General features: G+C 49.5%; 6 protein-coding genes across 10 annotated transcripts; 3 read left to right on the top strand and 3 right to left on the bottom strand.

Annotated features, from left to right (window-relative positions):
• The first annotated feature begins 75 nt into the window (after positions 1-75).
• Positions 76-1,213, top strand: LOC131208006 (trypsin-1-like). The gene is made up of 2 exons (XM_058200648.1): positions 76-112; positions 453-1,213. The coding sequence occupies exons 1-2, from the start codon at positions 76-78 to the stop codon at positions 1,211-1,213; spliced, it is 798 nt and encodes a 265-aa protein (XP_058056631.1).
• A 607-nt stretch (positions 1,214-1,820) lies between these two features.
• LOC131206941 (trypsin-1-like) lies at positions 1,821-2,695 on the bottom strand. The gene is made up of 2 exons (XM_058199546.1): positions 2,641-2,695; positions 1,821-2,575 (listed from the first exon to the last, which is right to left on the bottom strand). Exons 1-2 carry the CDS (start codon positions 2,693-2,695, stop codon positions 1,821-1,823), a joined length of 810 nt encoding a protein of 269 aa, XP_058055529.1.
• A 679-nt stretch (positions 2,696-3,374) lies between these two features.
• On the top strand, positions 3,375-5,230 carry LOC131210404 (zinc finger protein 391-like). 2 transcript variants are annotated; one of them, XM_058203644.1, is made up of 3 exons: positions 3,375-3,521; positions 3,586-3,737; positions 3,805-5,230. In XM_058203644.1, exons 1-3 carry the CDS (start codon positions 3,375-3,377, stop codon positions 5,228-5,230), a joined length of 1,725 nt encoding a protein of 574 aa, XP_058059627.1. The 2 variants fall into 2 exon arrangements, with proteins under 2 accessions (XP_058059627.1, XP_058059628.1); XM_058203645.1 differs by having other exon boundaries at positions 3,486-3,581; positions 3,640-3,737.
• Positions 5,231-5,278: 48 nt separating this feature from the next.
• Positions 5,279-7,218, bottom strand: LOC131208743 (hsc70-interacting protein 1-like). Its single transcript, XM_058201581.1, has 2 exons — positions 7,115-7,218; positions 5,279-7,010 (listed from the first exon to the last, which is right to left on the bottom strand). Exon 2 carries the CDS (start codon positions 6,988-6,990, stop codon positions 5,707-5,709), a length of 1,284 nt encoding a protein of 427 aa, XP_058057564.1. The 5' UTR covers positions 6,991-7,010; positions 7,115-7,218; the 3' UTR covers positions 5,279-5,706.
• A 519-nt stretch (positions 7,219-7,737) lies between these two features.
• Positions 7,738-24,996, top strand: LOC131211594 (calcium uptake protein 1 homolog, mitochondrial-like). 4 transcript variants are annotated; one of them, XM_058205138.1, is made up of 10 exons: positions 7,738-7,830; positions 7,916-8,257; positions 8,327-8,504; positions 9,636-9,801; positions 10,132-10,169; positions 12,935-13,049; positions 23,644-23,804; positions 23,940-24,181; positions 24,259-24,476; positions 24,542-24,996. In XM_058205138.1, the coding sequence occupies exons 2-10, from the start codon at positions 7,941-7,943 to the stop codon at positions 24,694-24,696; spliced, it is 1,590 nt and encodes a 529-aa protein (XP_058061121.1). In that variant the 5' UTR covers positions 7,738-7,830; positions 7,916-7,940; the 3' UTR covers positions 24,697-24,996. The 4 variants fall into 4 exon arrangements, with proteins under 4 accessions (XP_058061121.1, XP_058061119.1, XP_058061122.1 ...); XM_058205136.1 differs by having other exon boundaries at positions 23,644-23,813; XM_058205139.1 differs by lacking the exon at positions 9,636-9,801 and adding an exon at positions 8,934-9,093.
• Positions 15,219-19,240, bottom strand: LOC131211595 (carbohydrate sulfotransferase 13-like). Its single transcript, XM_058205140.1, has 6 exons — positions 19,185-19,240; positions 17,600-18,186; positions 16,293-16,692; positions 15,957-16,219; positions 15,595-15,878; positions 15,219-15,507 (listed from the first exon to the last, which is right to left on the bottom strand). The coding sequence occupies exons 2-6, from the start codon at positions 17,975-17,977 to the stop codon at positions 15,381-15,383; spliced, it is 1,452 nt and encodes a 483-aa protein (XP_058061123.1). The 5' UTR covers positions 17,978-18,186; positions 19,185-19,240; the 3' UTR covers positions 15,219-15,380.
• Positions 24,997-25,130: the final 134 nt, after the last annotated feature.

Here is a 25,130-nt window from a genome sequence, read left to right as displayed (position 1 = left end):
TAAGTTTGTTCGGTTTCGAAGTAACAATATCACAACACGATAGTACTGGCCTGGGTCTTAAAGCACAATCACTAAATGGCCTCCGAGTTGGGCATTGAACATTTGATGCATGGTGAGTCGCTAGGGTCGAGCTTCATCTTCATCGGCATCCATTATTCGGGGATAATCTTATCGTGTGCGGAGTGTGCCGGATGATCCTTTCCGGTTATTGTGTTTCGGTACACTGATAAGGTGGCCGCGAACGATGGGTTTATTCATATATCATGAAGCCGTCATCAGTTTGGCCGTTGCAGTTCGGTTGTGAGATTTGTGAAACTAGAACCATAAAATGTTGCTCTCGTCAAGATTAATCGCAGCTCTGCTGGTGGCAGCCATTGCTTCAGTGGCGGGTCCGTAGTTCTCGACTTCAGCGCATAATGACTAGGTGTAATGATTCCGAACTCCAATTTCAGCTAACGTGGGTGACAAAACGGGTCAGCAGCGAATCGCCGGCGGTGTCCGGGCACTTCCCGGTGAGTTCCCGTGGATGGTGTCGTTGCAACGGATGCTCTTGACGCGTGGTAACCACGTGTGCGGTGGAACGATCCTGAACAATTTCCACGTTCTCACGGCGGGAGAATGTTTCTGGTTCTACGAAAACAGCCGCTACCGGATTCAGGCCGGTAAGCTGCTACTCAACAGCCTCGAGGCCACCGAACAAACGATGAACGTGCTCCGATTCACGTTACACCCGTTGTACGATGGCAGTGCCAGTCCTTACAATTTGGCCGTCGTCCGTACGGCTTCCCCGTTCGGGTACACTGCCTTCATTTCTCCGATCACCCTCCCGTCGATCGACTCCATTCCGGAGGGAGTGGTGTCCATATCCGGTTGGGGACAGACCGCTTCCGGGCCGTTTCAGAGCATGTCGACCGAGCTGCAGATGTTCCACGTGCCGATCATGCCGAACAACGTGTGCCAGATAACGGTCGGCGGATCGATTGGTAGTGGGCCGGTGACGGATCGAAACGTTTGCCTGGGTCCGGGCACTGGCGGTATCGGAACGTGTGGCGGCGATGCGGGCGGAGCGGCCGTTCAACGGATCCTCGGACAGGACGTGATCGTGGGCGTAATCTCGTGGCCGGTGTCGACCTGTGGCCAGGAAGGCTTCCCATCGATCACCACTCGCGTGTCGGCGTTCGTCGAGTGGATCAATCTTAATTCTCAGATTTAGAGTGTGATTCTTGCGGCAAAAGTAAAGACCAAATCAATGCGTTCCCCGTACCCCGTCAATCACATTTTATTGGCCTTTATCGTCAAGTTCGGTATTCAGCGCGGGGCGCGTGTCAACGTTGTCCACCTCCTTCACGGCCGGCCGAGGCGATAGTGGCCGCTTCCTGAGCTGCCGGCATAATAACGGTAGTTGCCACTAGTTGACAAGCGAACGTTAGTAGCCTTGACGGTAGATTTTGCCACACCGGGCACCATTTACTTACTGATTCCACCGTACTTCATGCCCCATTCCATCCACGGTTTGAGCTGCTCCATGTCTTGTCGCTTCACTCTGGTTCCCGTGGGGCTGCCCTCGGCTACGATAAGGACGATAAGCAGCAGCGGAATTGCGTGGTAAAATTTGAACGTCATCGTGCCGACGCTTCAGCCGGTTACCAGTGCACCAGTGTCCGAATCTGCTCCTTTTTATAAGTTATGTTTCCACGCCTCGTGATTCGTTAAATGTAAATGGGCGCTTATCATTCGGAGAACTATTTTGTAGGCCAGGAATGTCTAGGGGTTTTTATTGTTATTTTGTTGATTGCTACTCCTAGGTACGGGTGGTTCAGTTAGTCAGTGTTGGCGAGAACCCACGGAATGTAGTGCGAGAGACCGACATAGACCGACGGGAAGCCGACGGTTCCGCACGGGATCCAGCCCCACGAAACGATACCGACTTGCTCGTGAACATTTCCGACGATGCGGTACAGTGGGCCACCCGAGTCACCGGAGCAGGCGGACACCCCTCCGGTCAGTGGGCCAGTGCAGATGTTGGTCGGCCCAAGGGGCGAGTCAGGGCCGGCAGCGGCTTCACACTCAGCGTAAGTGATCAACGGCTTGGAGACCTTCTGCAGAATGTTGGCCGGCAGCGGGATAGCTCCACCGGTCGAGCCCCATCCGGCCAGCGTTACAGCCCCGGTCGGTGTGCTGCCCACGGTTGGCAGCGTGATCGGTTGGATGAAGGCGGTGTACGTGAGCGGACTGGCCATCCGCATGACGGCAATATCGGACGGGTTCACACCGCCCAGGTACTCCGGATGGACTGTGTGGCTCGCTACGCTGATAGTCTGCCGAGTCGCTTCCGTCGCGGAAACATCGTGGGTTCCGGCCCAGATCGCGAAGTTGGCCCCTGCCGGACTCTCGGTGATGCAGTGAGCAGCGGTTATGACCCAGAAGTTATTCAAAATGCTGCCACCGCAAACGTGAGCCGACAAGATCAGGATCACCCGTTGAACCGAGACGATCGAGGGGAATTCTCCCGGAAGCGCATCTATGCCTCCAACGATGCGTCCACTCGGGAAGCCGTATTTAGTCTGCACCGCGCCTGGAGACGAATAAAATCAGACCAATCAGCCGCATGGAGCAGAATAGACAAATTAGGCTTCTTACGGGGCGCAGCGGCAACGACAGCTACCACAAACAGCAGAGCAAGTACGGACTTCATTTTCAGCAACAACTACGGCAACTACGTACAGCAATACGCAGTTGAAGGGGTTTTATAACTACCGCACCGCATCGATACCAGCGAGCCGTATCGGTGCGATTAGATTATTCGGTGATAGTCTTCTAAATCGCTGGGATCAGATCAGGGTTTACAGCGAGAAAACCCCGAACGAGTGCGACGTCATCAGGAGCGTAACTCGATAAGCGGCCGCATTGGAACGGAACATGTTTCGTGACGAATAGAACTCGGGTATTTTCGGTGCACGATTGGTACCGCCATCGAACGATAGGAAAATACGCCAATACGCCGGCAAGATAAAACCACGTTTGATTAAAAACTACTAGAATCAACGCCTTTGAAAGAAAAAAAATGTACCAAACTTATCAGCAGCAAAGCATATCACAACGCGAAAGGTTGCTCTTGTAAGCCTACCTACAAAGTTAGAAAAGTTATGAAAATTATAAAAAAAGGCTTTTTTTTCGGAACTTTCTCAAATCAGCTGTTTTCAACTTCAGAAAACAACATCTTGTAACGGTTTTTTTTGAAACATTGAAAGCAAGGTAAACATAGGAACGATGTTTTCGCATGCGCATGTAAGCAGCTTGGTAAGAGCGAATTTGGCATTGTTTTGCTTTACAAACAAAACATTCCAGCGGCGAATATTTTCGTTAAACGAATCATGCAAAAATCGGATCTTACGTTCGATGTGAATAAAGTTTGTCGGTTGTGTATCCAGGAGCTGCAAAATGGACTGCTGGTCAATCTGTTTACCGTCAGTATTTCCGTCAATCCTTCGGTGATGCTTGCTCGCTGTACATCAATAGAGGTAATGACGGGCCACCGAAGACGACCGCGGTCAACTGTTGAGTTACTTGTTCGTAAATTCGTAGGTATACGAAAAAGATGGGCTACCGCAGGCGATTTGTAACGATTGCTTTTTCAAGCTGGGCATGTCGTACGAGTTCCGCAATCGCTGCGAAGCCTCGGACCAGAAGCTGCGCCAGTACCTCAACATCTTGCCCGGACCGAGCAAAAACGAGCTGTAAGTGATCGAGAGCATCTTTTTCTACTTTGGGTTACTTAACCGGTTGCTGCGCCGCCTTTCCTAGTGAGCACACCAAAGAGGACGATTTGTACGCCACCATGACGGATATATTTGGCCCTGAAGAACCGGAACCCATCGTTGAACCGTCAGCGACGACGGGCACCACTACTAGCCCCGAACCCCCGACGAAGATCGAGAAAACCGTGGAACACCGTTCGACGAAAAGCAGCGGTCCCCAGCGGCAGATAAAACGGAAATCACAGCTCGATGAACTGTTGGTTAAGCACAAGGAAAAAATGTGGGTAGAAAGCACGAAGGTTAAGATATTTCGCAAAAAACGCACCGATCGCAAGAAGGTGGCCAGTGGGAAGGTACGGCCGGCGCAACTGGAACCACCGGAACAGTGCTCACGCTGCGGCACGTTCTTCCACTACGCTGGTCAGCTGGAGACGCACCAGCGAACGGCGGGTGCGTGTGAGAAGTCGTTCGAATGTTCCGTCTGCCACCGTCAGTTCGGTCAATCCAAGAACCTGCGGATGCACCTCCGGGTCCACAACGAGCGGCAATATCAGTGTGAGTTTTGTAGCAAAATGTTCAAAACGTCGAGCAACCTGAACGCTCACCTGAGAACACACTCGCAAGAGCGGAACTACGTGTGTTCGGTCTGCGAGAGGGCATTCCGGACGAACCGGGAACTTGGGAACCACGCGAAAACGCACAGCGAGTTCAAGAACTTTGTGTGCCGCCGTTGCGGCAAAGCGTTCGTGAAGCTGTCGTACCTGAAGACGCACCTAAACACGGTGCACGTGGGACTGAAGCGCCACCGTTGCCAGGAGTGTGGCAAACAGTTTTCCAACAGCTCGAACCTGATCGCGCACCGGAGGGTGCACACGGGCGAGAAGCCGTACGAGTGTGGCGAGTGTGACTCGAAGTTTAACCAATCGTCAGCCCTGGCCCGTCACATCCGACAGCAGCACCGGCCGAAGCCGGCCACTCCGGAACCGGTCGTCCCACCGGTCAACGAACCGGATGAGCCAACGATCGAGGTGGACGAGAATCGGTCCGTTGAAAGCACGGCCAGTTCGGAACTGTCGGTAGCCACCTCGTACATGGATGCCGCATTCTCGTACGGAGGCATGCCATACACGAAGACCTTCATGCCGCAGCATTCCGTCAGCCAGTCCCAGACGCAGCTTCACCATCAACCGACCCATCCATCACATTTCCATCACCAGCAGCAGCAGCAGCAGCATCACGGAACGCATCACCATCTACATCACCAACCGTTTGTGCAATCGATGCCCGGCGCTGGCAACCAGCAAGTGCCGGGTGCTAACCTCTACTCGACGGACTATCTGCCCTACCATTCGGCGCCACAGCAACCGCACTACGAGCTCGGAGGGTACGACATGTGCTACAGCATGCCCGCACCGACCGTGCTCAACCCTAGTCTCATGAATCCGCAACCGACGTACATCTTCGATGAGTGATGTCGGGCTTTAATAAAACAAAGCTAACAACCGAACTGATTATTGTTAATTGGAGTTCTGTTTTATTGTTCAGCCCCGTTTTAAGATAACAAGTAGCATTCCGGAGTTGAGCACACGACGTCGCCACACGTTAGCCGGAAGCGTTATCGTGCCCTCTACTCGTCCACGATTACCGCCATTGTGTTTTGCAATATTTTCTCAGCCCTTTCGCTTAAATATCGAATGGATTGTATAGTGTTGCTCCGTCCGCTCTCCCAACCGGAACACCCGCTCTTTCCACAAGAGGGGCTATAGTTGAAGCTACGAATCTAGTTTATGAAGATCGCCCGAAAGGAGGTATATAAGAGGATAGAAAGCGGAACCCTACACTAACTGGCCCTAGGTGGCTCTATGGCTTTTGGTGAAACAAAAGAACAAAACGGAAATGCAACTGGCCGACCGGGTGTCGCAGGGGACACGGGCTAGGTGAAGTTATTCTAATCCAAATCGTCCACGCGAGCACCACCGCCTGTGCCTGTGCCTGTGCCTGCGCCCGCACCCGCACCCGTGCCTGCTCCGCCGCCTGCGCCAGCGCCAGCATCGGGTCCACCGAAACCAGGGAACCCACCAGCGAATCCGGGAAATCCCGGGAAACCTCCGGGAGCACCACCGGCCCCGCCGGCTCCCGGGAAGCCTGGAACACCTCCCTGGCCGGACTGCGAGTACAGCTTCATGAGGATATTCATGATTTTGGGATTGTTCTGGTACTTGGAGATGTTGGCCGGATTCGAGAAGATGTCGGACATGGCCGCCGTCACTTCTGGGTCGCGGAAAGCGCTGAACAAATCGGCACCGGCTCGAGCATCGAAGTCGGGCATACCGCCTGGTCCACCGCCCATGCCAGCGGCCGCCTCTTCCTGTGCCTTACGCTTCTCTTCCTGTGCCTTCCGAACGCGTTCCTGTCGCTCCCGGAGCTCGCGCTCCTTGCGGCGCCGGTCCTGTTTCTGTTTGTGCTGCTCGATCTTCTTCGCGTTCGGGGTCACCTCCTTAAGCCACTCGTTGGCCTCCTCGTCAAAGTCCAGCTTGCACGCCTGCCGCAAATCTTTGGCCGCTTCCTCCCAGTGGCCGAGCAGTCTGTTGGCGCGGCCACGGAACTTGTAGGCCGTGGCCGAGTCCGGGTTGATTTCCAGCGCCCGATCACAGTCCCGGATGCAGGCGTTCGGTTTCTGTAGCTTCAGGTACGCCTGGCCGCGCTTGGCGTAGTATAGGGCACTCTTCGGGTTGAGCTGAATTGCGCTGGAGAACAGTTTAACCGCTTCTTCGTACTGTTGATCTCCGTACGCGCAGGCTGCTTGCGAGCGCAGGTCATTGGCTTGGTCAAACTCTTCCTCCGTCGGTTCCTTCGAAGAGTCACCCATCGGTTGGTCCGGGTCGGTGTCCGGATCGACGCAACCATCGTTGTCCAGCTCGAGGTCCGACTCCGGGTCCGATTCCGCCCCTTTGGCCGTCGGTTCCTCACCGGCCGTGGTCGAATCCGCCGCCGAGGCACTGGCACTGCCACCAGTACTGTGGCTCGGAGGCGTGTTGTTGCTGCTGGTTTTCGCGCTACCGCCCAGATTGGCAAAATCCGGCTGACCTTCGGGCACTTTTCCGCCCAGGCTTTCAACAAACTGTTTGAAAAAGTCCAACTGTGGCAGGTTCAGCAGCTGCGGACTTTTCTGGCAATAGTCGACGAACCCTTTGAGCTTCAGCAGCTCGGCCGGATTGATGGGGCACTCCATTTTGTTTCTTTCTTAGCAGGCTGAGGGACGAAGGAGTGCGCGTTACATTTTCGTACCAGCGAAAAGTGTGCTTGGGCAAGGGTTTACGTGTAGCGTAAGTACGTTTGTTGGGCGTGTTACTTACGTTTATTTGCGTTTTCAACACAATGTTTCGTTTTGATGAGAAAAATTACGCCTTGATTCCGGGTGGAACGAAATAGATGAGTTATCGCAAGCGATTTCGCTCCCTTGGTACAAACAACACAAACAACTGTCAGAAATGGCGGATTTTCGCCTTTTCGCCTTCCTGCAGATTTACGCTACATTCTGAACTGTAACGGTTTTTTCTTATTTGCTTCACAACAATTGATCGAGTGAAATCCGAGTGATTTCAAGTAAATCCGTTCCTAGTGGAAAAACACCATATTTATCAAGCTGTTGATTGAAAGAGAAGTTGTTGGTTAGTTGCTAGATTGAGTTAGTGAGATTAGTTAGGTTAGTTAGTGAGATTGAGATTTTGTTTTAAAAACAACGTTTTGTTTTGAGGGAAACAATTCAATAAAGATAAAGTGAAACAAAACCAAATAAGTGAAATAAGAAAATAGAAATCTTGCATTTTCAAAACGAAGAAAAAAACAAAGAACTACAAGAAAGAATTTGGCCAAGGTTCGTATACTTGGTGGCTAAGGTGAGCGCGAAAAAACTCCTCTTCTCTCTCTTTCGTGCGCTGTCAAATGTCACGATGTTTTCGTGTTTATTTCTCGGTCTATTTTTAACGGTGCGAAAAATTGATTATTCGATTCCAGTTTTGAGAGTTCGTGTAAAACGTGAACGTTTGGTTCCGGCACAAGTGTAACGAAGGTGAAATCACGGCAGAATGCTAACGAACCGAACGATGTACGCTTAAACACTACAATGTGTGTGTTACGGGTATCTTTCTCCGTAGAATCCGCTGGAGACCGTGCCGGAAGATGGCCTGGCTACGGCAGGTTTGTGGGGTGCTGAATCGCAATGGTTTGCCAGTTAAGGCCGCTTCGTATCCTGGCCTCTGGGCAACCGAGTCGATCAATCACCGGAGGTTGCTGGCAAGCCACGCCTCGGGCAAAGCAATAGCGTCGCCCGGAAGTGACCGTATCCTGTCCGTCAGTGAATGGCAGGACTCCAATCGACAGCGACGGAGAGGCTACAAAAACTTCGGGCATCAGCACGAGAAAGAACCGTTCATCACGAAGCTGTTCTACATTTTTCTCTTCACCATGATCGTGGTACCGTGTGTGGACTGGAAAAAGTAAGTTGCCCATTGTTTGTGGGGAGCGTTTGTCCCACACACGCTTACATCACTTTTCTCTATCGCAAGACTGCGGGTCGCCATCGGTTGGCCGAAAGTGGATGCCGATGCCGGCGTGGAGATGGGCAAGAAAGACGACCACAAGGAGCTGCAGCAGGACGACGACGAGGGCGACGGCGATGGTGAAGTGGATGCCCAGGGCAGGAAGAAGGCCCGTAAGGAAAAGATAGGTTTTCGCGATCGCAAGGTAATGGACCCCCCTGTTGATGTCCGTGAAGCGAACTAATGTTTCCTGGGCGATCAACTTCACTGTCTAGTCCCAAAATAGAAGAACCGTGTAAACATGATCTTTCGGAGTGCGCTTTTATTATTTGACCCACTGTCATCGTTTTATTTTCTATGTACCCTCATCTTGTCGTCCACCTTTGGTCAACACTTTCAATACGCGCGCGTTCCCGTGACCTTTGCTGATGTATTATTTGCTTGACGCACGTTCCGTTACGCTGCCACCATTTGTCGCCGAACACAATATCTCGCCAACCTGAAACCATTTCATCCACAACACACCGTTGCGTTGCCAAAAATGCAAATATCAACCCACTGCATCCATGCACCTGCGCTCCGGCCTCGGCCTGTCAATGTGTTGCGATCGCGATCCCCCCCCCGGGCGGGGCAGATCATCGAGTACGAGAATCGAATGCGAACGTTCTCGACACCGGACAAGATCTTTCGGTACTTTGCCACCGTCAAGCTGCTTCACGGGGAATCGTCCACGGTCTATATGACACCGTATGACTTCCTGCGCGCAATCACCCCGGGAATGAAGCAACCGGATGGTAATGTTTTTCACCGTGCTTTTGCTGTGTTTTGTTCCTATTAATCCGTCCGTTTCCGTGTCGACTAACCGTAGAGTCTAGGCATTCGTGTTTAATGACGCCCCCCGAGTATCGGGTGGCACCGTGGTTTTTGCGTGGTTTTTCGGGCTAACCATCAACCGTCGTCGTACGTTGCTTAGATAACTAATAACGAGTGTTAACGTGTTGAAATTATACACGCCGTAGGTACCTGGTTGTGTTGTGGGCTTTTTAAACAATAACATCGCTTCTTGTTAGTTCGTTCGATTTATTTAGCTTAGATTCTTGGCCAAGCATGTGTGGGAAACCAACGTGTCGCGTGTTCGGTGTTACAATGCCCCTTAAGAATTGAAATCTGTCCCAAAATTATGATTTATCGTGTGTACTTCTTTTCTTTTCTTCACCAATGATCAGTTTATTCATCATTCGACACAAACACGATTTAGTTACGTTCGACACACTTTGCTCCCTAAATGCTCTAAGCTCACACCAAGCCTCTTTGCGCCACTGTTGTTTTTTGCCAGATCATTGAGTATGAGAACCGCATCCGCCAGTACTCGACACCGGACAAAGTGTTCCGCTACTTTGCCACCATCCAAGCGCCGCAAGGCGCCGGGGAGAGCGTTGAGGTGTTCATGACTCCGATCGATTTCCTCACTAGCATGACACCGGGAATGAAGCAACCAGAGGGTATTATCGGAATTATTCTCGGTGTAGTAATAACACTTTTTGCTCTATATCGCACGGGCTTTCTGGTTTTATTTTGGAAAACTCACACCGTTTCCTTGCGGACAGAAAAGTTTTTTCTTTTGTTTAGTTTTTTTTTATTTATCTGGAGCCTTTTTTCCACTGACGGGGATTGTAGGGGTAATGCATGCTGCTTCGTAGTAGTTCCGTTAATGTGATGCCTTTATGATCGATAATCTATGATACTGATGTTTTTCCCTATTTTTGCTGTTCCCGAATCAACGCAACGATCGACATTCGACGGTGGTGATCATGTTGGATGCGCTGCCGCAGGCCTGGGACTGGATCAATACAAGCGCTACGATTCGAAGGTAGGTGGCTCACATTTTGACTAACTTTTTACATGCACACACTCGACATACACTGATTTCCGAGAACACACGGATCACGTTACACACTCCTCGTCCACCTTGTTTCTCACTCAGCCATCATTGCATATTCTCTCGACAATGTACTTCACCCTTTTCCGCGCCGGTTGTTACACTTACGTGCCGATCAGTGTTTTAAGCTCATCTCTTCACGTTGCAAACAAACTCTTGCTCTGTTGTTTTGCTCCCTCTCTCGCTCTTTCTTTCTCTCTCTCTCTGTCATGCAACACCATCTTTTCCAGTTTGAATCACAACCGGATCACTTGATCACTTTTGAAATTTTTCTCCAAAACTCTTTCCCCCGCGTTCGAATGATGGTTCTCCAGTTTTTCCCACAAGCGCGCGGCTCGAAACTGTAGATTTGATGTTTGTTACACACCTTCTTGGGACTTGCTGTCCCGTACTCTGTTGTGTCCCTTGTTTTGGTTTTCCGATCCTTGCCATTCTTTCGCCATAACCACTAACTTAATTGGGTGATGGTTTTTGTTTTTCCAATTCAATTTATGTATTTGTTTGCTTTCGATGTACTTTTGTACAGCCTTGAAGAGACAATTTATGCATTTTGTTCGTTTTGCTTTCCTCTTTCTCTCTCTCCGTGGTGGTGGTGAGGTTGCGGAATAATTATTAACAATATAGGGTTTTCATTAACTTTTTAATGCTTTCCTACTCGTGGTGGTATCGTTTTTGTTTGAACAGCTCATTTAGAATAGAGGGTCAGCCATTCATTCAAAAACTGTACGTTGTGACCCAACGGTAGACACTTTGATCCTTTAGAACGGACATACGGGTTTTAGAGCAACAACGTGCGTCATTCCAAAGTATCACCATTAACCGATCATAGGGCTCTAGCCTTTTGCGTTTGCGTCTTCACGAACATCTTCAATTTCGTTTCCTTTCTTTGTCATCTACCATCGGTCACTATCTCGAAACTAATCTATTGCTTTTGATGCTCAATCACTTCACTTTCGTGTACTTTCAGAGCATTGAAGAGGTATTGCTAAATGGGCGTTTGAAAGCAAACGCCTTCAAACGATTCAAACAATAAACAAGCTTCCAAACGTTGAAACGAGCCAAAAGACCAAACAAGCCAGTATTTCCCCCTATATCTCTCTCACTCTCTCTCTCTCTCTCTTGCTGAAAAGCTCTGTTTTCTTCTGATCTTTGTCTATGGTTTAACCGTTTTGAACTATTTCTGTCTATTTGAATGCTGTGATAGCTTTTTGTAAAACTTATCATATAACAACTGTGTCTGCTGTGTGCTTATGGTTGTGATTACTTGCCGTGTTCTTTTTCTTTTTCACACACCTAATACCAACAGTAGTTAACAAACCGAAATTTCATAACCAACAGCAGCAGCAGCAGCAAGCATTAGTATTAGTTTAAAGTGGTATCTCACAAATTTAGGAGCCAAATTTCGATCGCTTACAGTTACAGCTAGTTTTAGAATAGTAGTTGTTACAAGGCCTGTAGCTTTACATTCGGTGCACTTGCTGTGTGTTGAGAAAGCAATGGATAGCAGGTTTTGTTAAATCACCGACAGTTAAGAGATTGTTTTGTATACTCAGTTACGATTGATCTTCCTGAACAGTGCAGAAAATAGTGAAAGGTAGATCAAGGTTTGGTTGTGCACCTGTTTAAATTTATCGTCAGCATCTCACACATTATTGCATGATTATTTTACAGCTACTTGTTATCGTTCTCTCTCTCGGACTTTCATAGGCACTATTATTAGCTGCTACAAATTCTTACTTAACCTTATCACATCTTTTTCTGACTCTTATAACATTCTTAACATTAAAGCAATAGTTTAACAGTTCTCTTTCTGTAGTATCTTAACGCGGCTCACGATCGCTTAGCTTGTTGCCTCTCTATTCGCTGCACGCAGTAATGGCGCCGCCGGGCACGCTTGCTAGCGAGAATCAATCTTGACCGTTCTAGGAGCGATCTCTACTCAAACGCATTTTCCGCCAACGGCTTAACAGCCAATGTTTCCATTACATCCAAATTGTACGCGCATAAGCCAGTTTTTCTCTAGATTCCTAACAAAATGCTGCACCGTTTTCTCGATGGTTCGTGCTGTGTTGTTAGATGGAAATAGCTTTAACAAAACGGGGGGAACGGCGCTCTAGAGCTCTGTCCCCCTGCCTAGTGTACGTTCGTTGGCTGTGTGTTTCCTGTTTCCGTACTCTATTTCGTATGGCCACCTAATTTACGAGCAGCACTCTCGGCGAGTTTGGCAACTGGCACCGTCCTTTGATGTTTCTGGCCTATCGTTCTGCTGCTATGTTATACTGTGGGAAAGAAATTGGCCGTACCGTAAAAATTGGAACGCTAATTCGGCCGCCTTTTGTGTTGAGCCAACGTAGCTCCACAAAATTCAAACTAGATACAAAGCCCCGCTCGCTATTTTCCGCCGGACAAAATGTGTCCTCCGTTGTTCCGTCAGCAGAACGGCAGAGAGATTTGGGGAACATCAGTTCCACATGTTCCCCAATTTAGTTGTGGTTCTCGCTTATGTTCCGACCTCCGTTTTTCCCGAGCAATATCGAGTTAAGATTGATTTGTGTTTTCTGCTTCGCTTCCCATTATTATATCCCCGGTCCTTTCCCGGTTGCCTGCCCCGCCGCTCAGTAATGGCTAAAAACCTAGGTAACGATGGGTGACACGGAGGACTGCGCCACTAATGTCGGGCTGTTTCGGTTTTACAGAGCGTGTCGACGCGCCTGGATCTGCACCTGGACAGCGACAGCATCTTCTACAAGCTGGGCGCCTACGGGTTGATCTCGTTCTCCGACTACATTTTTCTGCTCACCGTCCTGTCAAGTAAGTAGATCCCCTGGGGCAACCTACACCCGATAGGGAACAGGGGGTGCTGAATGGCTGCTGGTGGTGGTTTTGGTTCTTTCTATTCCGATCAAAACACAATCAGAAGGTCATACTTTTTTCGTATTTTATTTGCCTCAATTTTCTTCGGTCGGTTTGTGATAATATCGAAGGTACATTAGTTGACAAACGACAATGGGTCTACGAACAATAGTAATACGAGTCGAAGGATGAGAGGATGCAGTTGTTAAATATCATTTCATTGTTTCCATTTACGTGTGAGTGTGTGTGGTTGTAAGCACGACAGAATCCGGATTCCAGGATGATTATGGGTTGTCATCGGGTGTGCAAGGGTGGTCGGTCTGTCGCTAGTAGCACTCTTGGACGGAGCACTACGAATGACGAAGCCTACTATGAGTGACGTTTTCTAAATGGTTGACTTTATGTGTTGACTTTCTTTTCGCTTTCCTACGCGTTATTGGGTGATAATTATCGAACGTTATGAACGGACTGTCGTTTTGTTAATGTTGACAAGTTGTTGTCCTCTTTGAACGGTGACGCAATAGAGTTGAAACTGTATACTTTAGATCTAACCTTTAGAAGTAGTCACTAGCATCAATATTTGCTGTTTTAACTATTTTATTATGTTACTATGGCTGGCTCCAGCTAATGTGTTTCATGTTCGGTTTCGAGGGCTGGCTCTTCATGTAAATTATTGAATCTATTTCCAACTTTGTTCGTTTCTCGATTCGTGTAGGTGTGTGCTTCATACTGTTTGTTTATTTCTTGTTTCCTATTGTTGTGTCTCGCTCTTTATCGCTCTGTGTTGTGTTTTTCGCTCGCGTCAAATTACGCCTATAGGAAAAGTGAAAACAGAAAACAGAAAACTGTAAACGGTGTTTGAGTCAAAATTTAGAATTTTGATTTGTTTTTCTTCCGAAAATGGTTAAATATCTTTATAAAAATCGCTCACAAAACTGTTTTTCTTCTGCTATTTTGCTTGTGTTCGCTCCCTTGTTAGTCTCTTTATGTTGCTTGTACGTTCCACCTTCCAGCCTCTCTATCTAATCACTCATCGGCCTCAGTGTTCGCCCGGTCCTACTATTTTCAATATACTATTTTTAGTTTTAAATTTTATTTCACGTTATACAATATATACGACATACACAGGTAACATCAAACAATTTTTTCCGTAAATCTTTATCCAATTTTTGTTATTTCTTCCGGCTGCATACTAATGGAATTGCGATTGTGTAAATATTTTCCCTAGAGTTTGTCCCCATCCACCGGCTCCGTTCGCTTCTGGTCCGACTGTCTACTGATGCTTTTCTGCCGTTTCTGCGGCTTTGACCTCGTCGAGCGGTGTCAGAGTCCATTCCGCCTATCTATATCCTACGATCATTATGTGCACAAAGGTGTTCTCTGCTAAAGGAGTATCGCCGGGCGGTTACAGCACAATGCCGCTAGCACCATGTTAACACACGCGGAACCCTCAATCACCCGGGCGAAGAAGATGCGCGAAGATTTGGTTTTACTAGTTCTCTCAGTTTTGGCACTTTGAAATCCCTTCATCGCTGTTCGGCTGATGCGGCTTGTGAGCGGAGCGGTGTCCATGTTCCTGTAGCAACGGAACGTCATTACGAAAGCTTTAAAAATGAATTGATGTCGTTTACCGGCTTTCCTTTTGCCATTTCTCGCCCGTGTCAGAGTTTTGCAGTACTACAAACCGCTTTTCAAATCTACCATGTTAACCGTCTCGGGTGCTTCTAATTCCGGTGGTGAAACGTTCCAGATTTCTTAAGCTCTTTAAAGAGAAACCAAAAGAAATGCTCGTGTTTCTATTATCCAGCTGCGGACGGTAGAATTGCGCTGCAAACGTAACAATCGAAACACAATGCGTTAATGCCACTTATAGATAACTATTTATGGTGGGATTAAGTCCTTGTACGGTCGGTTTCTGTATCATTAGCTGTTCACCTGTTTCGGGCCGGGGCCGCGTTCGCTGAATGAACCTGTTGGATGCCACCAGGGAAGGGTGTTTACTAAACAGCTAGCTATTCTTGTAGTAACGCAGGTTGCAGAAATGTACATTTTGCTAAAAACGGTCAGTAAAGTATCTCGAACGCGATGGTATACGTTTGTATAATGGGAATATTCTTGGTGCGGTGCACCACTCTGTGGTGCACAAATGGTGCGCAAAATAACTTTCTATGAACTATCGGTGCGCATACACGGATTGGCCCGGAGCTATGACACTGCCGATACGATCTACATTCACTGTCTGTCTTTTTAGTCTTTGTTTATGCTTTCGGTGCGCGGCCCTAGAAGCTGCTATCCGTAATCGGGCGACTGAACGTAGCTGTAGTACTTGGTGCTGTTGTAGCCAAACAGTTCAAAGTCCAGCTGGTAGATCTCCAGCACGTCCGTCAGTAGCTTTTCGTCGATTTGGGCAAAGTATCTGCGAATGAAAAGTCAACAAACAAGCCGCTGATTTGTAGTCTGCCCCGGATGGCGAAGCGGAACGCGATCGATCCACCGTCCGTACCTGGGAATCAAGTTCCGGGTGTCGCTCGTGGAACGATTCGTTATCCAGCGAGCCTTGTAGCGGGGCATCTTGTTGAGTAGCAGCGTTTCGAGACCGGCCTGCCGGATGATGTACTCGCTGTCACGCTGAAAGGTCTCCATTTTGGCAATCAGCGTGAAGTTGATGCTGCACGGTGTACAGAACGAGTACACCGGGCTCCAGTGCTCGTCGAAGCGGCCACCCGACCGATAGTGGCTCACGAGAAACTCGAGAAACTCCCGGAACGTGGGACCGTGTGGTGTTTTCTATTTTCCGGCAAAGAAGAAGGGTATGTAAACACATCGGTGCCTCGGAACGGGGAGCCACAGTCTGCAGCTGCGTACCTGTGAGCCCTTGAGTGGGTTTGCTTTCCGGAACTTTTTCACAATCTGCTCCCCGAGCAGCTTGTAGTACTTGTTTCGGCATCCTTCCAGCTTGTTACGATACGCCGAAAGCAACCGCTCGAACGGTTCCCGCACGATCAGGAACGATATCGTGTTGGAGATGTAATCATTCAGCTCGTTGGTGGTGGGCCGCGGAAAACGCTTCCGGGCCAGATCGATGGGCGAAGCCTTGGTGCGCTGTAGGTACTGCACACTGTAACCACCTACGATGTGAGGACACAACCATACACACGTAAGGGTATGTTAATTCCCGAATCCCGTTCAAGCGATACCTACCGAGTATGTTGAAGTAGTACATCCAGGTGCTGCTGGCCGCTTTGAAAATGTTACACCACGCGATACCGTGGCCGGGCGAGATGAAGAATTCCCACGCGTTCGGTGGGTACTTGCCGATGATCCGATGCTCGGCACACACGTTCCACAGCACCATGCGCCGCTCGTTAAAGTCCGTCTCGGCGGCCGCGTTCATCTCGTCCGAGTACTCGTAGACCGGGTTCAGCGTGGACTGGTTGCCACCGGCCGGTGCCGAATGTCCATGGCCGTGCGTTCCTTCCTTCACGTCCTGTTGCAACGACGGTGGGAACTGACGCTGCTGTTTACTGCTGCCCGCTTTGGCAAACCGACGGCTCTCGGCGCCCACCACACTGTTGTGTTTCGCCCTCTCGTTCCGTTTACTCTGGTCGAATGGCGCCGGCAGGACATGGGTGAAAAGAAAAAAAAGCGGCAAAAATCCATCAACTTTTCATCACTCCCGCCACAACGACTCCGGTGTCCGGTCCGGTTTTGCATTTTCATTGCAAACGGCGCGCCACACTGGAGACGCATCGCCGGGTACTGTGTAGTGTGGTTGCTTGGATGATTGTGGTGAATGCTACGCCTCCTTCGATCGCCCCATTGCTTCTTAGTGTGTGCGCAGTTTGTCTATTATTCATCACCACGATTCGCAACTATCCACTTTCTCCGCCAATCATTCACTGTTCCGGGGCTCCACCGGTGGCCACCGATTGTAGAGAAATGATAAGCGAAGTGGTTGGATCTGATGGACAAGAATAGGCATTTGAATATTTAACGAGCGCGCTTCCCTTTTCGGGGGCCCCCCTATAACTTTACAACCGTGAAGCGGACGTCCCGCCCCATCGGGTGTCCACCCCATCGGGTTGCTCCTTTGACGTGCAATAACGGGCATTATGTCCGAGCAAACGTTTTTTGTGCTCGCTTCTTTCCTATCAGCGCTCCCCAATCGTCCGGGCTCGGAGAGTCCATTATAGTCATAACCTCCCCATAGGGGTGGTCCACATCAACGCTTGATTTCCGCAGGGAGTGATCAAGTGCAGAGGAGGGCTCCAGGTAAACGGGGCGCGTTTACTGTAAAATATGTCGTTTTTGAGCACACGCCTGAATGTATTATTAAATAGAGTTTAGCTACCCGTGCCTCCTGCGTAAGGCAAAAAATGGTTTCGGAAGGAGGAAATGGCGGAAATATATGGGTCACCTTGTCGAGAGGGGGGTTCGGGTTTGCAAGAATCGGAATTTATTTACATAATAAATACTGCCACCTGTCGCGGCGGTGGACCCGCACTTACCATCATTGTTTCCTGCCTGCCACCGATGGTTCGCTGCGAGAGGACGGCGGCAAACGATGGCACGGCCGATGACGACGCGAACGGAGAGGATCCCGACGCGGAGGAGGCCGATGAGGACGACGAGGAAGCGGTCAAGGCGCTCATCGATTCCCGTAGTAGCAGCATAAAGTACAGACCGAACACTACCACGAGGACGGCAATCTTCAGACACAAATAGCACCGCCGTTTGCTGAGCTTTACCGGAAGTAGCAGTGAGCTCATTTTCCGCAACCGTTGCTTTTCACTGCCACCCGACGACGTGCCACCGGCCGCCGTACCGCCGGTGCCAGTCCCGAGAATCGGAGAGCCCACCATCAGGAAGGGTGATTTGTGGTACATTTTCTGTTTGATGTCGATGCACCGGGGCGGCCGTTGATGCACCAGTTGATGCACCTAACTACATCCGGTGCACATCCGTCCCGTGAATCCGGCTGCAATAGGCTTGGTTTTTTGCTGCGCGCTAATGGCACGACTCGCCGTGACACTCCGATAGCACTTGGTTCACATCATTTAACCGCCACTCTGATTCCGATGGACCGGTTCTGTAACTATTACAAAACACAATAAGTAGTCAGCGACGTACGGTGGAGCGCGACCCGTAATTGAATCATTAAAAAATACTCCGACCGCGGCCTGGACCGATGATATCAGCCGCGGGGACGGACTCGTTGTTGTCCTCTCTCGTTAAGGGATTTGTTTTAAGGGTTTGTTTGCATTTCATTGGTGGTTTTTTTCGTCGGTGTCTACCCCTTCTTCCCCATTATGTTTCCCGCACACAAAACCAAGTTCCTGGCCCCGGAAATGGGACGAACGGGCCGGGAAGATACCGGTGTGTTAGTGAGCCTCATATTGTAATCACTTGTCGCGCCGTTGTTGGTGTGCTCCCCACAAGCCGATCCGAAACTGGCCACGAAGAGGAGCGTGAAGAGGAGCACCGCGCTTCTGGTGGATCACAACTTGGAATTGAGTTCGGCTTGCGTGTGCTTCTTTTGCTTACTCTTTTGCCCGGGGTTTGTTTGCGAACGGCGAACCGTGTTAATTGGACGAAGTATTAACGAAACACGAAACAACACTATCTTGCTGCTGGGGGGCCTGCGAGACCGGGATGGGGGCTACGGTGGGGAAGGACTCACAAACTTCACCATGGTACTATTCTATGGCCCTTGCCCACCGTCCCACCGTCCCAAATCCGTGTCTATTGCACGAGGGAATATTAAGCAGTAAAAACGGAATTGCCTTCTGCTCAAGTCTGGAAGACAATCAAAAGCACAAACAGTGGCGAATCCTGCTCGGGCTCCTTGGACTGTCAAAAGAGTTCACGTTAACTTCACGAATCGGTGCTCGGTTTGTAATTAGTGATTCATTCCGCTGGGTCACTCATTGCACTGCACGACAATTAAGCGCATTTCCTTCGTTGCGTTGAGCCTGAAAACGCACACACGACCGCGTGGACAGCCATCAGCCAGCACTGAGCTTCTCGGACCTAAAGTTCCGAAGAATTGGCCGAACGGGAAACTCCTCTGGAGGCTCTGGACGGAGCGCTTACCGAAACAGACACAGCACCAGAAGGACCAGAGTGCCACGCCACCTTGTTGAATGCAGCAGGACCGAAGTTCAAGTGTTCGAGCCTGCTCGAGTGGCCGCGCGCTGTGACGGATCGGTCCGTCGGTTTTGCAATTTGCGTACCGCACACACTACCGGGAGCCCCAGAAAGGCACCAACACCAGTACGGAGCCGAACCTCGGCCAGCAGGAGCCGAACCGGGCCCGATAAAGAGTGCGCTGGCCAACGGCATCTCACCAACACATCGCCACACGACGGAAAGGACGAACGAGCGCGCGCTTGTGTTTGGTGTGCATCGCCTGCTCCGCTCCGCGTTGTGATGCGAATCTCGGGGCGAGCGCATATCAACACAAGACCAGAAGCAAAACATTACAAAATCGCACAACACGGGTGTCCTTTTTGTGTTGGCGCCGCGTCACGGTATTGGTTGGGTCACGGCGTTTCTGATAAGTAACGCGTGTTCGTAGAACTGAAGCAGCGTTGTGTGAGTTGAAGCGATAAAGAGATACAACCAGAAAGTTTTAGGAATCACTTTCGCTACGACCCTGTGCGATGCCAAAGCTTCTTTGCTCCTTTTGCATTGTCCTTTTTTCGGGGAGCTGGGGTTTGGGAGCGTTTGATTGCTTGAAGGCAGCTTGTGGCTGCTCCCCGGTTCCAGAAGTCGGAGATAGTGTACAGCCACGGGTAGTTGGCACTTTGGCGCCACTTTCCCGGTTCGACCGCGGTGTGACCGCGAACGGTCGGGAAAGGCCGCAGGAAGGCGACGACGCCGAGCGTATCGAACCGCGTTCCGCACTCGTCGAAACGTTCACTTTCGATCACTTTCGGGTTTTCCCCGGGACGTCGAGTCGGACCGGCACCACACTTGCTGTGGACTTTTGCGTTGGCACCGATCCAGCACATGAACGTACCATAAATTATCGGCTCGGTTTGCAGCCTCTCTCGGTTTGTCGCTCTGATGGCAGCGGCCCCAGCGGACGGCTTGGCCTCCGGCATTGTTTTAAGTATTCATCCCGCGATGAAACCCAACTATCATGCTCGTGACGATTTGTGCCTCTTTCTCCTACTCCTCCTCGGGGAATTGGTATAGCTATTTTTGGACGAGGATTTGTTGTTGAAAAACCTGCGTCAAGTGGCCGCACGGTCGCCAACGACCCAATGGGGTTGATGATGAGCAAGTTTAAAGGCTGTGCCGCGCGTGTGGGTGCCCTCGCTTTCTATCGACGGGATTCGATCTAATTAGAAAGGATTTGCATGTTCCAGCTGTCAGCGCGGGAGCTCTCCGGGTGGGCCGCGGGTGCCCGATCAATTTAATAGAGCTTGCCCTTTCGTGCGAACATAAATTGCACCGCTCCCATAAACAATCGTTGAAGAATCGGCTGGTGGGTCTAATAATCAGCAGAACCTAGGGGGCGCTAAAATTAGCTACTTTAATTAAGTTCGATCATCCTTCGGAGCGCGCGGCGTTCGGTATGGCGTTTCACATGCATCTGCAGCTCGCGCGGCTGATAACGGATGGCAGGAGGAGGAATGCAAAACCAATTCCCGGAATGGGTTTTAGTTGTGTTACGCGTTTAGTGAAAATCAATTTCACTTCAGCAGTCCCTGTCGCTTTTAAGACAGATTAATTTCCACGCTGGAAACGTCTTGGAACCGCAATCCGTTTCGAGGTCAACGTTGCGTGCATAGTTATTGCGAAAGTATTATTGAGCTTAATTGCTTGAGAAAAGAGCCTTGAGAGGTCGATATTTGTATATTTCTTATTGGTAAAAAGGTCGCATCAATGGTGGTTTCGTCAATGTTATGACCACGTCACAACAATCTAGTAGCCATGGGATGTATTTTGCATCTTTTGACAAGTCGCAATTTACCCCTTACACCAGAGATGTGATGTATTTTTCGTACCGCAATATACTGGATCAAATCAATAAAAGCTTAAATTTTTTGTTCATTTTGTTCTATTTTAGGCCACTTTCCGCACCATTTGTTCCGGTTAATTTATTATCGAACTGGAAGTAAAAGCTGTTAATAGACACATAGCTCACCGCCAGCTACCATGCGCCTCCTTTCGTAGCGGTCACATTGTGATTGTGACTTGCGCAAATTCCTAGAAGTCTCGCACAGCGCCACAGCACCGAGACCGCACAGTGGTGTGTCATCATTAAAAGCGCCAAAGGAATTGCATCTACGCCTCGTTCCATCTCCTTTTGGTTTCTGGCCGGCTGCCTGATGATGAGGATGAGGATGATGATGTTGTTAGTTGGTACTTTTGTTTGTTTAGTTTTGTGTCCCCACAACCAATCTGTGTCCGACTACCGCCGTCCTTGTGTCTTTGCTGGGGGTTTCCTGATGCGCGCCGTAAAAAAGGAACAAAAACCTACTCCAGAATGACGTATGTCCTTTGAGAGAGCAAATCGGGCAGAAAGAGAGGATAACAGTGACAGAGAGGGAGATTGAGAAAGAGATGCCGAGATTATTCGTGTGGTAGTCACCAGCTGGTAGTTGTTCCGTGGAAGATTCTGCAAACGCTCCGTAGCTTTCGATTGCATTCTTATCAAACTTGAAAGCTCTCTCCGTGCGAAGATGGTAACACGCACACAAGGACACGGGGCACATCCTTTGGGAAGAATCTGTCCTACGACGCTCTCTCGCCCTAACAGGTTGGTGTGTACTTCCACACACAGCCACTCTCGATGCTTAGAAACGAACCTTCTCGGCGTATCACGTTGTTGATGTTTTTGTTGGCCGTGCCTTTGCTAACATTTTCCGTTCCGTTTGTTGGCCGCTTCCTAGAAACGGAACTCAGTGCCCGAGGCGAATGTCAGCACTTGTTCTTTGTCCCGTTCTGATGCATTCGTTGTTGGTGCTGGTTTTTTTTTTGCATTCCCCCCCGCCCCAGTGTATTGCCGACACCATGGTCGGCACCACCGACCGAGCGACTACATTTTAATGGGCCACGAAGACGGTTTCCACCACGCCTCGGAAGCGGCTTTCCGTGTACCTCACACCAAATGCCCCTCGTGAATGTGTTTCGATTAACCGAGAAGTCCTTGGAGAAAAGAAACCCGGAAACAGGAAGCCACTAGCATGCTCGTCCTGGCGTGGCGGTTGCCTGCTAGTTTCGCGATCCGAACGGAAGCCGTATGCCCCGTGCCGGGCCGAGCCGGGTGTCCTTAAAATGGATCCAAAAATAGAACCGCTTCACGGTGCCTCAGCGAAGCAAGTAAGGAGGGGAACCAACATATCCTTTTCCTTTGCCACGGACCCACAGTTCTTGGTTTGTTTTTTGCGCGCCCGAAGGACATTTTTGTCCACAAGGTTTCACCACGCTCACTCGGCGTTGATTCGTCTTTTAGTTTTTGCACCGTGGCAATGGACGGCACCCGGTCTTTACTTGCATCCGGAGCGGGTCGGACACTGGTCGGCTTTTATTTTTACACTGACACACAGAGAGAGTGGTGTGCCACTTTGGACGATGGACACTGTTTTCGTCACTGAAAACCGCGCGATGCTTTTAGTGGGAAAGCGGAAAATTGTTTTTCGACCGAACTGGCCGAACTCGCTGACTGGCTGGTTGGCGGTTGTTGGCACAAAAATTAGGGCACACTCAATTTTATGCATGAACGGGAACTGGCACGGAGCGACGGACCCGGCGGGTAAAACAGAAACCTGATCTGCAGGGCCAGCCTTGCAGAGAGGGCAGGAACAGGTGGCATGATTTGGCTTTTTGGCGATTGAATTCGACGGACGAAGGTTCTCGGTCACTATCCGCGCGCACGTACATAACAGCGGGAACCGGAATGGCCTCGGCCAACGGAAGGAGTAAAGATGAGACAATTTCCTGTTGCCTTCTGCGGCGCAGTGCTATTGGGCGCTAGTTGGAAGGTTATTTTTGTTTCGCTCCTTTCCCGCCATTTTTTGTTTGGCTGTCCAGTATCTACCACACCGCGAGTTGCACAGCGGATTTGGCGCGACGTTCAGGATTTATGAGGGAAGCTTTTCTCGGTGGTGCGTGGCGAGCTGAAGGAAATGAGACCATTTTCGACCCATTTAGAAATTGGGGATAGCTTCTCTACAGACCCGAACGATGGGCTGTTTTTGGTTTGAAAATATGTAAGAACTATTACTTTAATAATTTCCTTAAGGTTTTATTAGCACACTGGACGAAAAGGTACTTAAAGCGGGGTTTTCCAATCACACATAAATATTCATGTCCTCAATCGTTTACTAAGTTTTGTGTTTTTGCTCAAAGTAGAGTATTGTTTGAATAGATAAAAAACTGTGTAATGTTGGACCTTTTTCTATGGAAATCGTCTTCATATTTTCCTAGTTAATCTGTACTGTTATTGAGATTAGCCTCTACGCTGGCCGCTTCCTCTTCAATGTTGATCACTAAACGGCACCGTCTTCCCCTGTCTCTTCGTGCCCTCTTTCTTTCGCAGCGTCCCGGCGACACTTTGAGATAGCCTTCCGGATGTTTGACCTGAACGGGGACGGTGATGTCGACAGTGAAGAGTTTGAAAAGGTCGCCAATCTGATCCGGCAGCAAACTAGTATTGGTAACAGACACAGAGATCATGCAAATACGGGCAACACGTTTAAAGTAAAAAAAGTAATTTTACTCTCCAAAAGATTGATGCTGAATTAATGCTCCTCTTTTTGTTTTCTTTTGCGTTCCTTGATTTCCGTTCCGGCCCCGGTTCGGTTCCGCCTTTTCGGTTATTCGATATTACCACAGGGTGTCAACTCGGCACTGACGACCTACTTCTTTGGGCCGAAAAACGATGAAAAGCTGACGATCGAGAAGTTTCTGGACTTTCAGCAGCAACTGCAGCGCGAAATTTTGACCCTCGAGTTTATGCGTAAAAACCCGGACGAAAACGGTAACATCAGTGAGGCTGACTTTGCCGAGCTCCTGCTGGCGTACGCCGGCTACCCGCAGAAGAAGAAGGTGAAGAAGATCAAGCGCGTCAAGAAGAGGTTAGATAGCAATTCGAGTCGAATCGGATCAGGAATGGTTGTTTTTCATTCATGCACCTTTTTTTCTCAAATTACAGGTTCCGCGATCATGGTTCCGGCATTTCGAAGGAGGACTATTTGAACTTTTTCCACTTTCTGAACAACATCAACGACGTGGACACGGCACTAACGTTTTACCACATTGCCGGTGCTTCGATTGATCAAGCAACACTGAAGCACGTTGCCAAAACGGTTGCGTTGGTCGAGCTTTCCGATCACGTGATCGACGTAGTTTTTACGATCTTTGACGAAAACAGTAAGTACTGTAAGCGGAGTTGAGTTCAATTCGGGAGGGAACTAATTCAATTGTTTTCGGTGCAGTGGACGGACAGCTGAGTAATCGCGAGTTTGTGGCAGTGATGAAAAATCGGCTTCTCCGGGGACTGGAGAAACCGAAGGATACCGGTTTCGTGAAGCTGATGCACTCGATCCTGAAGTGCGCAAAAGACACCAAACCCGTTCTTCTAGATCTGTAAACGTAATCTTTCAGCAATCCTTTTAGCAATCGCCTAGCTCGAAGAATCCAAGTCAAGTCAATCAAATACAGGTAGAGAGCGCTCCGGGCTGGACGTATATGTGTTACCTATCGATAAGTTTTTCATAATTTTAAATACAGTCAACAAAGTTTTCGTGAAGGTCCTGCGAGGGCCATCCTGTCATAGAGCCATAACCGATCGACGCTTGTTATACGCTTCTCAATTTTTCCATTTCCAGTTTGTAACTAATCCAGAAATGTCATCTCAATGAATCTTGTTGCGAAAATAAACGTTCGATAATTGTTGTAACTGTTGTGTTGCGAGTTTTTTCGTACCGTATTTTTGGATAAAATTTAAACCTTTTCGCCCATTTCGTTTGACGGTGTACCTGGTTTGTTGACATTTTTTGTGACGTTAGTAACGTCATCGCGCGT

The sequence above is a fragment of the Anopheles bellator genome, chromosome 2, assembly GCF_943735745.2.
Source record: "Anopheles bellator chromosome 2, idAnoBellAS_SP24_06.2, whole genome shotgun sequence".
In the NCBI taxonomy this organism is placed as follows: domain Eukaryota; kingdom Metazoa; phylum Arthropoda; class Insecta; order Diptera; family Culicidae; genus Anopheles; species Anopheles bellator.
This window is presented reverse-complemented; position numbering and strand designations above follow the sequence as displayed.